General features: G+C 49.9%; 1 protein-coding gene across 7 annotated transcripts in view; it reads right to left on the bottom strand.

The window, feature by feature from the left end:
• NAV1 (neuron navigator 1) overlaps positions 1-14,426 on the bottom strand; it is a 279,723-nt gene that overhangs the window by 192,122 nt on the left and 73,175 nt on the right. For all 7 annotated transcript variants that reach the window (XM_017499447.2, XM_017499449.2, XM_017499450.2 and 4 more), the window contains exons 2-3: positions 6,537-7,290; positions 809-912 (exon numbers count right to left, since the gene is read on the bottom strand). In XM_017499447.2, the coding sequence (XP_017354936.1) occupies positions 809-912; positions 6,537-7,258 (826 nt within the window). In that variant the 5' untranslated portion in view covers positions 7,259-7,290. The remainder of the gene's footprint in view (positions 1-808; positions 913-6,536; positions 7,291-14,426) is intronic.

The following is a 14,426-nucleotide window of genomic DNA, read 5'->3' as shown; positions in this document are numbered from 1 at the left end:
TCTTGACCTCGTGATCCACCCGCCTCGGCCTCCCAAAGTGCTGGGATTACAGGCGTGAGCCACCGCGCCCGGCGATACTTCTTTAATGTTGTAAGAAAATCAACACACATCCCTAAGCGCTGCTGAGTTTTGAATCTGACCCACTTAGGGCCTGACCTATGGTACCCAATGCACTCACTCATTCATGCATCATTTGTTGATTCAGAGACACTGAGCACCTGAGGATGCACCTGGGACACTCAGTGCCTCTGTCCTGTTGGAATATTGCTGTATTAGAGATTTAGCGATCTTCTTGGTGAATCTTACATTCCTGAGGCTCAGGTGGTATCTTGTGACTATCAGATGACACAGGGAAGGGGACATGTGTGGGAGAGGCCTGTTAAAGTGGTCTTGGGAGGGAAAGCGTTGTCAGGCAGCTGGCCAGACGGCTCTGGCCTGCCTCCCTAATTCCAGCACCTTCATTTTTCAACCTGGGCATCACTTAGAACCTGGCTCTCACTCCCAGCTTGTTACCTTTGTGTCATGACTTCACACATGGCACACACATGCAGTGACTCTCACTGCATCAGATAAACATGGCACCCCCTGGCCACTTCCCTATGCTGCCCCTGAAGGGCTCCTGGGTTTGATGGAACAACCCTAGCTTGAGTCAAGCATGATGAAAAAGCGCAATTCACAAGTTAATGCCTCCTTGTCAAAAGATGGACCCATCCAGCCTAGGTCACTTCCTCCTCCCTGTGGGCAGTGAGGAGAGTTCGCGCCCAGTGGCCTCCCGCCCGTAGGAGGAAGTCTCCCCGAGAGCACTTACCCATGCAGGTGAAGCTCTCCTCGGTCTCGTTGAGGGGCTCAGGGTAGCCATCAAGGGCCCAGCTGCCCTGGGGGAGGGGACCAGGTTCCTGGTCAGTTTGCAACCTATGGGGCCAAGAAAGGGTAGTCACTCATGGTAGAGGGTTCCTGGTCTCTAAGCCCCTCCATAGGGCTAAGAAAACCCTCTTAGAGCTTGGTTCTTCTTCTCTGATAGTGCCCTGCACCACTCGGGACCGGTCCCTCCCTGATGGGTGTGTGCTCATGTCTGTACTTCAGCATGCAAAGCTGGGCCGGGCAGGAAGCCCCAGAGGACACTGGGATGCCTGATGCTTATCACCTCTGGACAGTCTACAACCTACCCATTTACCAGGAACATTACCACTTACAGGGCAGAGGGATACCCTAGCAACTCCAGGCCTTGGGTCCTTTGTCCTGCCATGACCCTTGCCCTCAGGATGAGCATGTATGTACAGCCATGTACATACATATACACAGGGAAGAGCTCCCCTGAAGCTGAAGTCACTGATTCCGGGTAGCTCAGGGAGCACACAGGCTTTGGGCTGGTCGGTCAGGAAAGGAGGAGGAGTAGGCTCAGCTGCAATCCCAGTGACTCCTGGGAGGACAAGTCTCTTGCTGGGCCAGTTGTGGTAACTGGAAGGAAGGGTGGGGTCTCTGGGCACCAGCTCCCAAGTGCACACAGACCTCTGAGCACAACCTCAACCGTACAGTTGCTCCCAGGAACAAAGGCTGTGGGAGTTTTCATTACAGACAATTACCCTAGGCTCTGGGAGCTGGCCCGCCCACCCATCCGCCTGCTGTCTCCAGCTAAATGGAGCCTCTGGCAGCTTGGCAGGAGGGGGAGGGGAGGGCCATGCAGGCAGGAGGGGAAATTGAAGGGCTGGGCCATGGAACCCTGAGAGTCTCCAGTGCCATTGAGGTTTGTCTTTCTCTCCCTCCAGTTTTCACTTTTTTCAATGCCTAGAGGGCTGGGACTCTGGGTTCAATTCTGCCATTAATTCACTGTATAATCTGGAGTAGATCTCGTCGCTCTGGGTCTGGCTTCCATCATGGGGTGAAGAGATGTCCCCCAAGGCTGAGATCAGTTTTACAGTCAAGGGTTGTGAGGTGTTTGCTGCTTCTGCTCAGCTTTTTCTAAGCTATTTAGGCAGTGTTGAGCTCTTTTGTATCTCAGGCCCCTTGGGTGAATGCTGGGGATAGGGCAGGGTGGGGTGTCATTAGAGAAGGCGGGAGACCTCATCCTGGCCCCTGGGGGTGCTTGGTATGATGGGGACAATCACCATGTACTACTGTCTCTCTCTTTTTTTTGAGACAGGGTCTCACTGTGTCACTGAGGCTGGAGTGCAGTGGCGTGATCAAGGTTCACTACAACCTTGACTTCCTGAGCTGAAGTGATCCTCCCACCTCAGCCTCCCAGGTAGCTGGGACTACAGGCTCAAACCACCACATTGATTTTCATAATTTTTGTAGAGATGGGGCTTTGCCATCTTGTCCAGGCTGGTCTCAAACTCCTGAGCTCAAGAGATCTACCCACCTCAGCCTCCCAAAGTGCTGGAGTCGCAGGTGTGAGCCACTGCACCAGGCTTCCATTGTTAATTAAATGTCTGCCCAGGTACACGAGTGCCAAGGGGACCAAGGGGATAAAGAAAGAAAGACTGGGGTTGGCTGGTTTCTCGGAAGAAATTAGAATGGACCTGGGATTTTGAAGTAGGGGATGAAACATATTGGTGAGAAAGTAACAGAACGTTCTACTGGGAAGAGGGTATTCTACACAATGTGTCAGCTGTTTTATTCATTAACATCATATATGTGGGCTGGGTGCCGTGGCTCAGGCCTGTAACCCCAGCACTTTGGGAGGCCAAGGCAAGTGGATCATGAGGACAAGAGATGAAGATCATCTTGGCCAACATAGTGAAACCTCGTTCTCTACTAAAATACTAAAATTCGCTGGACGTGGTGGCATGTGCCTGTAATCCCAGCTACTTGGGAGGCTGAGGCAGGAGAATTGCTTGAACCCGGGAGGCGGAGGTTGCAGTGAGCCGAGATTGCACCACTGCACTCCAGCCTGGTGCCTGGCAACAGAGCAAGACTGTCTCAAAAAAAAAAAAAATTATATATGTAAAGAGCTAAGCACAGTGCCTGGCCTAGAGCATGGATGCAATAACCAGTGTTAAAAATAGGAATAGGCAGCCAGGCGCAGTGGCTCATTTCTGTAATCCCAGTACTTGGGGCCAGGGGCCAAGGTGGGCATATTACTTGAGGTCAAGAGTTTGAGACTTGTCTGGCAAAAATGGTGAAAACCTGCCTCTACTAAAAATTCAAAAATTAGCCAGGCTTGGTGGTGCATGCCTGTAATCTCAGCTACTCGGGAGACTGAAACAGGAGAATTGCTTGAATCAGGGAAGTAGAGGTTGCAGTGAGCCAGGATCACGCCACTGCACTCCAGCCTGGACAAAAGAGAGACTCCATTTCAAAATAAAAGAAAAATAGGAATAACCAGGGTGGTGGCTCACACCTGTTAACCCCAGTGCTTTGGAAAGCCAAGGCAGGAGGATCATTTGAGCCCAAAAGTTTGAGGTTACAGTGAGCTATGATTGTGCCACTGCACCCCAGCCTGGGGGACAAAGTAAGACTCTGTCTCCAATAAATAAATTTTAAAAAATTAAAAAAGGAATAGTCATGATTATTGCTGCCACTGGTATGATACAAGAGCAGGTGAGGTTGCATCAGTTAGATGGGCCAGAAACTCCAATGGCAGAAACGTTGAGTAAGGCAGTCTTTATCTCTAATCTCAGCTGGCCTTGTATGTTTATCCACGCCTGCCTCCACCTCCCCAAACATGGCCAGGCCTCCATGTCTACCCTCAGTTCTCAGCCTGAATGGACAGCACTGTGTATGCCAGAAGTCAGGCAGAGATTGAACCAGAGAGAAGAAAATTGCAGTGGTGACACCAGTAAGCTTATGCTCCTAATATCATTAACCATATTTTTAATTGAAGTCCAACCCAAGGCCCACCCGATGCAGGAAGAAGAGAATTGTTGGGGGCTAGGGAAGTGGTGGAGGGTGCACTTGGTAGTTGGGAAAAGTCAGCAAGGGCTGTGTTGAAGCTGCTGTGGCTCTTTTCTAGGATGGCAGAGAGGGATAAGGTTGAGGATGTGATGGAATTAGATGTGTGAGACCAGGGTGTCCTGAGAGCAGACGGGGCATTGCACCTTCTCTGGGTCCAAAGGGAGGTGGTGAATGGGAGGAGATGAGCTTCACTGGGAAGGCCATACCCAGGCCCTTGAAAAGAGACGGCCGTGGAGGATGGGACAGGGGAAAAGATGGCTGCTAGATTCATTTCCTGGAGAAGCAGGTCAGGCATGACCAGGCTGGAGAAGGGGAGGGAGGCAGGTGACCTCTGCTTCTGCATTCCACTGGGGCTTTGCAGAAGGCTAGGGTGTTGGGGTGGGTGGCGGGGCAGGAGGAGAGATTTCCACGAAAACAGGATGTTTGTGGATTCTAGGGAGCAGATGGCACCTCCTTGGCTATGAAGTTTGGACGGGTGGCCCAGCCTGGCCCTTGGCAGAGCTGCCATGGCAGCAGCTCTAGGCCCTGCAGGCTGTGCTGGGTGCCCACCCGTTGGCCTGCAGCATCTCAGAGTGTCCTTGGTCCTAATCTCACCCTTGCTTGTGCCATGATCCTCTCTCCAACCCTAATCCAGAGGCTGAAAGGGGCAGGGTCTAGGAGGTAGGGTGGTGTGACACATTTCTATTTCTGTTTAAAATGCAAACATGCAATAAATGTTTGCTGAGTGAAGGAAACATGGTTCTGTTTAAGTTGCATTAAAGTATTTGGAGGAAAAATTCTGACCTCTTTGGAAAATGTCAGGTTCTGAATATACCAGGGGACTTGTAAGGTAGATAATGTAAAATCTTAAGCAATTTAATGCCTAGACACTTTTCCCCAAAGAATGAATTCAAAATGGAGGGAATCAGGTAGGAGAAGAAAGTCAAAGGGTCACCAGGGAAATATTTTACTAATCGGAAAAAGCCATTCAAAGGCAGGCCTGCCCTGCATTTCTGCTTCTTGAGTCTCTCATCAGCTTCAGGATCTAACTGAAGAAAGTCACAGGGGACAGAAGTGAATTGTCCCTTAGGAAAAGAAGCATCGGTGCGCTTTGCGGGCAGTACAGTCAGGCAGGAGATATGCTTTGAGAGCCAGGGGCCACCCTGGTAGGAGCTCCCTTTGGCTGTGGAGTCAGCTAGAATTCTTGCAATAACAGGGAGTTCACTGCCTTCCGGTCAATTTGTAATCCTCTCTAGTTTTTGGAAAGTTCTTCCTCTTGAGCCTCAAATCTGTCTTGAACTAACTTCTAACCACCATGGTGTTGAGTCAGGTCTTTGGAGCTGCACCAAGTAAATCTAATTCATCTTACAACATGACAGCCCTTCAAATATTTGAAAACAGTTCTCAGATCCTCTCTAAGCTTTCCCTTTCCAAAGCAAACTTCTTCAGTTCCTTTCATCATCCTGTAACACCTTTTTTGGATCCCCCAGTAACACGTCAGTCTTGCTCTACATGTGTTTTTGTATGTCAGTGTCCTTTTAAAATGTGGTGTTCATAACTGCATGTAACACTCTAAATGAAGCCTGAACACATGCAAAATGTAGTGGGACTATTCACCTCCTTGTCCTGAACTCCAAACACCTATTCTTGTAATATAAGATTGCATTCAATTTTTCAGAGATCAAGATACACAAGTTGCCTTCTATTGAAGGTTAAAGTATAGAAGGTTCCCTACTCCCACCTGCAGCCGCTCTGATGCCTCAGAGGCCCCTGGTGTGTAGGGGATGCTGTACAAACTTTTCTACACCCAAAATATAAGTGAGAGTTTCTCCTTCCATTAGCATAGGGGAAAAATATAGACAGTTAGTTTAGTCACGAAGATGCTTAATTTGCATTTGGGCATTTCTAAACTATAAAATAATTAGTAATTAAAATGTGGTGTTCTTAATGAGGTCATAAAAAAGAGGATAGTTGACTACGTGTTTTTCTATGCCATCAATTTGCTGTGTCTGGGAAAAGCTGGACATACTAGCTTGTTGACCATCTTGTGAACACTGGCCTGGCCACCTCCACCAACAATGATGGCAACACCCATCTGTGTGTTTACGGAGCGTTACTAAGTCCTGATATGCCAGGCACATAAGCAGATGTGCACAAGGCACTATATAGTAAGGGCCTACCTACCTACCTACAAGGCACATACCTACCACGAACTGAAGGAGCAGTGCCCAAGCCAATAGAGTTGGTCTAACTCACAGTGCTGGCAAATGTCCCACATTTACTCGGGTGAGACTGATGCTACCTATGTATCTAGCTACTTACACTTCTATGGCGCCCCAATCTGTAAATTGTTTCATTATGTCCCAGAGAGCAAAAATGGACATTTTAAGGTACCCTCCTTGTGAGCCTCTTTTTGTTGTGGATTCCCCAGAGTCAAGAAAGACCAGAGCTTGGGTTAGGGACCTTTTTATGGCCCCAATCCCATCTCAGCTCTCCAAGCCCACAGCTCTGTAGGCCTCCACCTGCCTCACCCTTGTTCTATCCCCTGGGGCCCTCTGGTCTTTACCAGCCACTGATCATCAGGGCCCCTGTCCTCTTCAGGCTTGCACCTTGGTCCCAGCATGGTTCCTCCTCCTTCCCTCCCTGCCTGCTCCCCAGCTCACCTGTACTGGAAGGGGGCCACTGTGGCTGTGACTGGCTGACCCTGCTGATGGGCCGAGGAGAAGCTAATGGCCCCTGGAGCAGGACAGGGGCGTTTGCCCTGCACTGGGCTGCAGACTGGAGAGGAAGCCCATGAAGCTGCCCCCTCATCAGGCTCCAAAGACCTGGGGGTCCCAGAACTTTTGTAGTTTATATCTCTTTGGTCTTTTCCTGGGCAGCTTGGAGGCTTCCGACCTTCCAGAGCCCCTGGTATTTGTGTTTCTCCGTGAAAGTTCATCCGAGAAGGGCTCCTGCCCCGGGTCTGGCCGACGGGGAGCCCTTCCTGGGCTTTCTTCTTCTTTCCCTGGGTGCCTTGTCTCTCACCAAGTCTTCTGGATCCAGCCCGGCTGGAGAGGGCTGCTTTCGGCGTTGTCCTGGGACTACTCCACGGGGAACTGGAGGGAACTTCCCCATCCTCAGCTGACTCCCTCACTGCCCCAACAGGCTTGGGAGAGCCTCTCCCCTGGGAGGCCCTAGGAGAGGAGTTTCTAGAATGACCTGCAGCCTTTCCCAGTCTTGGGGAGGCCGCTCTCTGTGGGCTCAGGGCCAGGCCGGCCTGGCGGGGCCGCAGCTGGGGAGAAGCACCCGGTGTAGGAATCCTGGTCTGGGAAGAAGCACGAGGCACAGGGATGGAGGAGGCATAGTGAAGGCGGCTGGTGGGATTCACATTGGCCATCCCATTCATTGTCCAAAAGGCTGGAAGGGTGGGCTACTGTCCTGCAGGGAGACGGGACAAAAAAAGACGGTCAGGCATACCCCCCCCAAGCTTCCATCCCTAAGTTAGAAAGAGGATGTTGGGGTCTGTGAGGAGGCTCGAGCACCCAGGCTGGGCACTGGCACTCCTGGTTCGCATCGTGACTGGGTCACTAGCTACCCGTCGGACTCTGGGCAAATCCCTTTCCCTCTCTGCTCTGAAAAGCTGTTACGAGGTTCATCTGCAAGCACATCTGGGAAGGTGCTTTGTGAACTGCCAGGTGCTGTACAAATGGGCTTCATTTAACTTTCTTTGACTCTGTTCCTGTTCACTGATCTGGGACAGACTCTCCTTCTCACAACCTCTCCCTCTCAGGTCTCTCCTGGTACCCTGAGTCTAGAATGCCCTTCACACTAAACAAGCTCCTCATGCTCTCAGCCTCTCCCTTGCGAGTTCCTTCCGCTCATCACTACAGCTGGCCCTGTCTCTCCTTACAGCATCCTCTCCAGTGGGGTGCAACCTTCCTCTACATGCTGTTGGGGCCCAAGGGTGGGAGAGCTAATCACAATCCCCCCAAATCATAAACTCGTAAACTGGCAAATGCCACCCCTTGAGGCTGCTGCCATTCCCCGTTCCCTCCCTACTAACCCCACACCCATAGTCACTGGGCACTTGGTACTTGGCTCACAGCCTTCCTCTCTAGCCCATTCCCTACTCACCTCCCACCCTGGCAAAACTGACCTCTGCTACCTCTGCCACCCTCGTCTGAAAGAGACCGAATGTCCCACCTTTGGTTCAGGGCAGCTCCCTGCGTAGCCCCTGTCAACAGCACTTGATCCCTTCTCTTCCAGACCTTGACTCATTCATTATCCCCTTTCTCTCCTGTATCTTCAACCCCTCCCCCCTCACCAGCTTCCCCTCCTCACCATGTTAATTAATGAATTAATCACTTCCATTTCAAAGGGAATTTAAAGCAGTTTACAAAGATATATACAATCAATTCCAGATAGATTAAAGAGTTAAAGGTTAAAAAGTGAAGCCATAAAAGAATTTTAGAACACATGCATGAACGTTTCCATAATTTTGTTGTGGGAGAGGCCTTTCTAAATATGACATCAAAGGCAGAAATCATAAAGTAAAACACTGATAGACATGAGTACATAAAAATTAAAATCTCTGCATGGGCAAAAAACCTTTTCAAAAGGTTCAAGACATCAATAAACTATAAAAAGGCCAGGCACAGTGGCTCATATCTGCAATCCCAGCACTTTGGGAGGCCGAGGCGGGCTGATCACTTGAGGTCAGGAGATCGAGACCATCCTGACCAACATGGTGAAACCCCGTCTCTACTAAAAATTAAAAAATTAGATGGGTGTGGTAGCAGGTGCCTGTAGTCTTAGCTACTCAGGAGGCTGAGTCAGGGAATCACTTGAACCTGGGAGGCGGAGTTTGCAGTGAACTGAGATGGTGCCACTGCATTCCAGCCTGGTGACAGAGCAAGACTCCGTCTCAAATAAATAAATAAATAAACTATAAAAATACTTGGCCGGGCACGGTGGCTCACGCCTGTAATCCCAGCACTTTGGGAGGCTGAGGCGGGTGGATCACGAGGTCAAGAGATCGAGACCATCCTGGTCAACATGGTGAAACCCCGTCTCTACTAAAAATACAAAAATTAGCTGGGCATGGTGGCGCACGCCTGTAGTCCCAGCTACTCGGGAGGCTGAGGCAGGAGAATTGCCTGAACCCAGGAGGCGGAGGTTGTGGTGAGCCAAGATCACACCATTGCACTTCAGCCTGGGGAACAAGAGCGAAACTCCTCTCAAAAAAAAAAAAAAAACTTGCAACAGGTATGAAAAACAAGGAATTAATACCTTTACATATAGGGAGCTTTACCAAATCAATATTTAAAAGCAAACACCCCAGAGAATAAAGGGCAGGCAGGGCACAGTGGTTCACACCAATAATCCTAGCACTTTTGGAGGCCAGGGGGGGAGGATCAGAGTCCAGGAATTTGACAACCAGTCTGGACAACATGGTGAAACCTCATCTCTACAAAAAATAAATAAATAATTAAAATTAGCTGGGTGTGGTACTGTGTGCCTGTACTCCCATCTACTCGGGAGGCCAAGGCCGGAGGACTGCTTGAGCCTGGAAGGCAGAGGTTGCAGTGAGCTGCAATCGTGTCACTGCACTCCAACCCAGGTGACAGAGTGAGACCCTGTGAACAATAAAACTGCAAAAGAGTAAATACAATAGGCCAAAACAAAACAGAAACCAAAGTCGTCATTAGAAATTGAAGAGATGCAAATTAAATAAGTTATCATTTGTTGCTATCAAATTTACTATATCATAGAAAATTAAAATATCCAGTGTTGGTAAGAGTATATGGCCATGAGGCTGGGTGCAGTGGCTCACATCTGTAATCCCAGCACTTCAGGAGGCTGAGGCAGGTGGATCACCTGAGGTCAGGAGTTCAAGACCAGCTTGGCCAATATGGCGAACCCCCATCTCTACTAAAAATACAAAAAAAGGAAAAAAAATAGCTGGGCATGGTGGCACATGCCTGTAGTCCCAGCTACTTGGGAGGCTGAGGTAGGAGAATCGCTTGGGAGGTGGAGGTTGCCGTGAGCCGAGATCACACCACTGCACCCCAAGCTGAATGACAGAGCAAGACTCTGTCTCAAAAAAAAAAAAGTATACGGCCCTCATACACTGCTGTGGGAACAATGCCAGATCTAAAAATGTGCGCTAGGAAAATGATTATAGATGGGAACAAAGATTTATGTACAATGAAAATAGTCAGTTTGACTCTCAAAGGGTGTATTGGCATTGGATGAAAAAAAGAAAAGACAAAGGACATTTTGGACAGAGAAAAGACCACCAAAGCATGGCCGGTTCCCTTGAGATCCCGGGGATCCCCCCTTTCATATTATGGAGAAAGCCGTAAGCAACTGCATGGAATTGTTTATAGCTGTTGCTGACCTTTCCCAGAGCTTTGACTCCGTGGTCTGGGACCAATTACAGCCTAAGCTATAAGAAGAAGTCAGTGTAGACCCTTGAGCATTGATGGATTTCTAAAACTCCAGTTTGAAGTGACCATGAGAGTCAGGGCTTATTGGATTGCTCTGCAATAAATGAAATAAACTCCACAAGAAATTATTCTACAAGGAAAGTGCTAAGACCCCCGTATCCTTTTCTCTAATTTGTACTTTAATGACTTGATACCATTATTTGATGAGCTAAAGCAACCCTCATCCAGCAGAAGGACGGCAAAGCCATGTGTGCCCAGGGAACTACAACCAGCTCACCTCTGCTTCTCCAGTGGCTGCCCATGGCCTAGGCCTGGAGGGCCACACCCAGGGCTTGCCTGCCTCCTGCCTCTTCCTCATCTAGCTCATGTCATTCCCTGCCCACCCACCAGGCCACATACTAAGGGACCCTCTGAGTCACCCTCTACTTGCCCACAGTCTCCCAGTAAGGGCACCCTGTCCAGCACCCAGCCCCAGCATGCCAAGGACAGCCCCACAGGAAGCACAGAGAAGGACTTTCATAACGGGAATTCGGAGAGTGTAAGCAGGTGCTACTTGCAGCTGTAAGAATCTGGGTAAATTATTCAGCCTCTCCATGTCCAGTCTGCAAAATGAGGATAGGACAAAATCTAGGAACTGCAGGCAGGTGGAGAAGCAAGTGCTCTTTAAGACCAGAAGACAGCACCATGCTTCATCCTGGCTTCAGGCCAGTAGTCAGAATTTTTTCTCAGCAGAGATGAGAGTCGATTGACTTTGCTATCCTCCTTCTATCTAGCCACCCCTCTACCGGTCAGTCATGTGAATCTGTGACAATGCCATGCAGGACGAGAAGTAGAGTGTGGACCTGCTCAAAGACTCATAAGGGCCCTGAGCTGCTGACCTTGGCCTGTAGCACAGAGCAAGGCTGTACACTGACTATACAGCTAACCAGCTGGCCACCCATGAGAAGGGCCTGTGACCACTGACCCATTGCAGCCACACCCCTGAGATTTCAGCATTCCCAGGTTCCATTCCCTGCACTGACCATGTGCCACATGGTGCATGTGCTTCTTCCCTGCGCTCCGATCCCCACCAAATCCCAGTGTGGGGACCAAAGTCAATTCCGCACCCTAGACCACCCCCTCTGGGAGCTGCGTTGGTGAGAGAACCCAGAACTAAATCTTGACTTCGTCTCTCCTGGGAGTCCCTCCCCAACTCCGGATATGTTGCCCAGTGACCGCCCCACCAAGAGCCCAACTCACCTACATTGTCCTCCATGCGTCCCTGGGCTCCCAGCCCCTTGGCTCACACCTCCCCCAGTCCCTATAGCTAGGGCTGGCTGGATTTCCAGCTACGAGAGCCCTAAGGCTGAGGCGGCTGCGTCTCCTTCGCTTGCTAATGGAGCAGACGCAGTTGCTGCTTTCCTGGATCATCATTTTTTCAAAAGCTCGATGGGAGGAGGGTTTTAAAACATTCCCATGGTAGGTCACAAGAGTCCCACCCCTCCCTCTCCACTGCAGTTGGGGCCCTGCTCTCTCCTCCATCTGCAACTTGACAGCCCTCACCTAGACTGGCAGGGGAATGTACATGGGATGTGACAACCATTGCCCCAGGCGGGAGCCTGGGAGGATCAGACCTCCTTAAAGATACTGAGTACCTGTGGGTTCTCGTTCTTCGGAACCCCTTTCACAGGTCAAGAAAATGAGGTCCAGAAGTTAAGTGAGCTGCCCAAGGACACACACAGCTAAAAAGTGGCAGAGAGGTGTGATTCAAACGTGATGGACAGGAAGTCTTGGGCTCAAGGATAGATCCCCTTGGCCACACCTGCCAAGAGCATATCCAGGCTTTGCCTACATGCCCCCAACCTCCATGATCAACTCTGACCTTGGTCTGATTGGAGCTTGGAACCTTCCAGAGGTGGAGTTGGGGGTGGGAAAGGGGGATCCATTTTACAGGGTGGAAACCAGAATTGAAGAAAATCAGTCATAGGCAGCTCTGGGGGCGGCCTCTTTTCCCTCTTCTTCTCCCAGCACTCTGGAGATCTAGCTAGTTTTCCCAACCACCTTACATGCTGTTTGCCTTTGTTGGTACAGGGGCATTGCCCATGTGAGACTGCAGACAGCATGAATGGGACGGGGTAAGATAGGCCTCATCCAGCATGGCTGCAGGTTTAATATATGCCTAGTTGCTGGCAAGTTACACACCTGTAATCTCAGCACTTTGGGAGGCCAAGGAGGAAGGAGGATTGCTTGAACTCAGGAGTTTGAGACCAGCCGGGGAAACATAGCAAGACCTCGTCTCTACTTAAATAAAAATAGAAAAATCAGCCCAGTATGGTGGCGTGTGTGGCCATTATAGTCAACTTCGTGCATCTCAAGAGACCAAACATGTTCCCGACATTATTTTATTCAGCCTGCTCAGACGGAACATAAAGCAATAGAGAGTGAGGCGGGGTAGAGAAAGTTCCCCTCATTTCAGAGGCAGGGAAACAGAGCCTCAGAGCAAGCATGCTGTCTCCCAAATCATTTGGTCCATTAAGAATGCAGATTGGGTACTGCAGCTAGCAGGCATGTCTAGGCCCCAGGAGAGATCACCTGTGCGGAGTCCTCACCCTTTAGCTTTTGAGGCATCCTCATCTGTGGGCCTCAGCCCAAATCCCACTCCCCATGTGTATTCTCTCCCCTTTCTTCCCCAGCCAACCCAACCCTGCTGATAGGGACCTGAAATCCCAGTCTTCCGCCTCAATCCCCACGTCAACCCAGGTGTGTTGGGGTTAATGTTTGGTCTCTCGAGATGCACGAGGTTGACTATAACGGCCCTCATCTCCTGGACCTCAGTGTTAGACAAAAATGTGTCTGAGACAATCTATGTCTCTTTCATTTTATTTGTTCTCGACGCAGGGCCCAGGCTGGAGAGCAGTGGAGCAATAATAGCGCACTGCAGTGTCAATCTCCCAGGCTCAAGCGATCCTCCCACCTCAGTTTCTTGAGTAGCTGAAGCTATAAGCACACATGGCACCACACTGGCTAATTTTTCTATTTTTATTTTTAATAGAGACGAGGTCTTTCTATGTTTCCCTGGCTGGTCTCAAACTCCTGAGCTCAAGCAATCCTCCTTCCTCTTTGGCTTCCCAAAGTGCTGGGATTATAGGATGAGCCACCATGCCCGGCTTATGTCTCTTAAACAAGGGTCTGTTCAAGCCAAAAAGTTTGGCTGTCAGTGCCAACCAGCCTTTGTGATAACTTGCAATGTGTCTGGGGAGTCTCAAGGGTAGAAGTTTGGGGTAGAGCTCGAGGTATAAGCAAGGAGAGTGTTTCTTTCTTACGGTGGAGAGAGAGAGAGAGAGTGTGTGTGTGTGTGTGAGAGAGAGAGAGAGAGAGACAATGAGAGAGTGAGAAAGAGAGACAGAGAGATTGGGAACTCCTGTAAGATCCCCTACCTCCAAAGATGCTTTCTTTGCTCTTTCTCTAAGTGCTTGGATCTGAAATTTCACTTAACCTCAATGAACAAGAGGAGGGCTTCATTGCTCTTTAGTTCCTTCATCCTGGGGATCCTAGTCCTCAGTAAATTACATGAAGGAATTAGTACTCTCTGTTCCAAAAGAACATTGCACTTACAAATGGATTCATGGCAGGATCTCTTTGTTCAGCAACCACACACCTTGGCTGGGCACTTTCCATGTACCAGGTGCTGTGGCAATTGCAATGGCTGAGACCCAGGTTCTGCTCTCTAGGAGCTAGCAATCTGGTGGGGAAGAAACACATGAACACTCATGACAAGTAACATGTGCAGTGTGTGCGTCAAGAGAGACAAAACAGGCTGGGCGCGGTGGCTCACGCCTATAATCCCAGCACTTTGGGAGCCTGAGGCAGGCGGATCACCTGAGGTCAGGAGTTTGAGACCAGCCTGACCAACATGGAGAAACCCTGTCTCTACTAAAAATACAAAATTGCCGGGTGCGGTGGCTCACACCTGTAATCCCAGTACTTTGGGAGGCCGAGACAGGTGGATCACGAGGTCAAGAGATCGAGACCATCCTGGTCAACACAGTGAAACCCCGTCTCTACTAAAAATACAAAAAATTAGCTGGGCATGGTGGCACATGCCTGTAATCCCAGCTACTCAGGAGGCTGAGGCAGGAGAATTGC

This window comes from Cebus imitator, unplaced genomic scaffold (genome assembly GCF_001604975.1).
Source record: "Cebus imitator isolate Cc_AM_T3 unplaced genomic scaffold, Cebus_imitator-1.0 Scaffold257, whole genome shotgun sequence".
Classification (NCBI taxonomy): Eukaryota; Metazoa; Chordata; class Mammalia; order Primates; family Cebidae; genus Cebus; species Cebus imitator.
The sequence above is the reverse complement of the archived record's forward strand: the minus strand, read 5'-3'. Positions and strand labels throughout refer to the sequence as shown.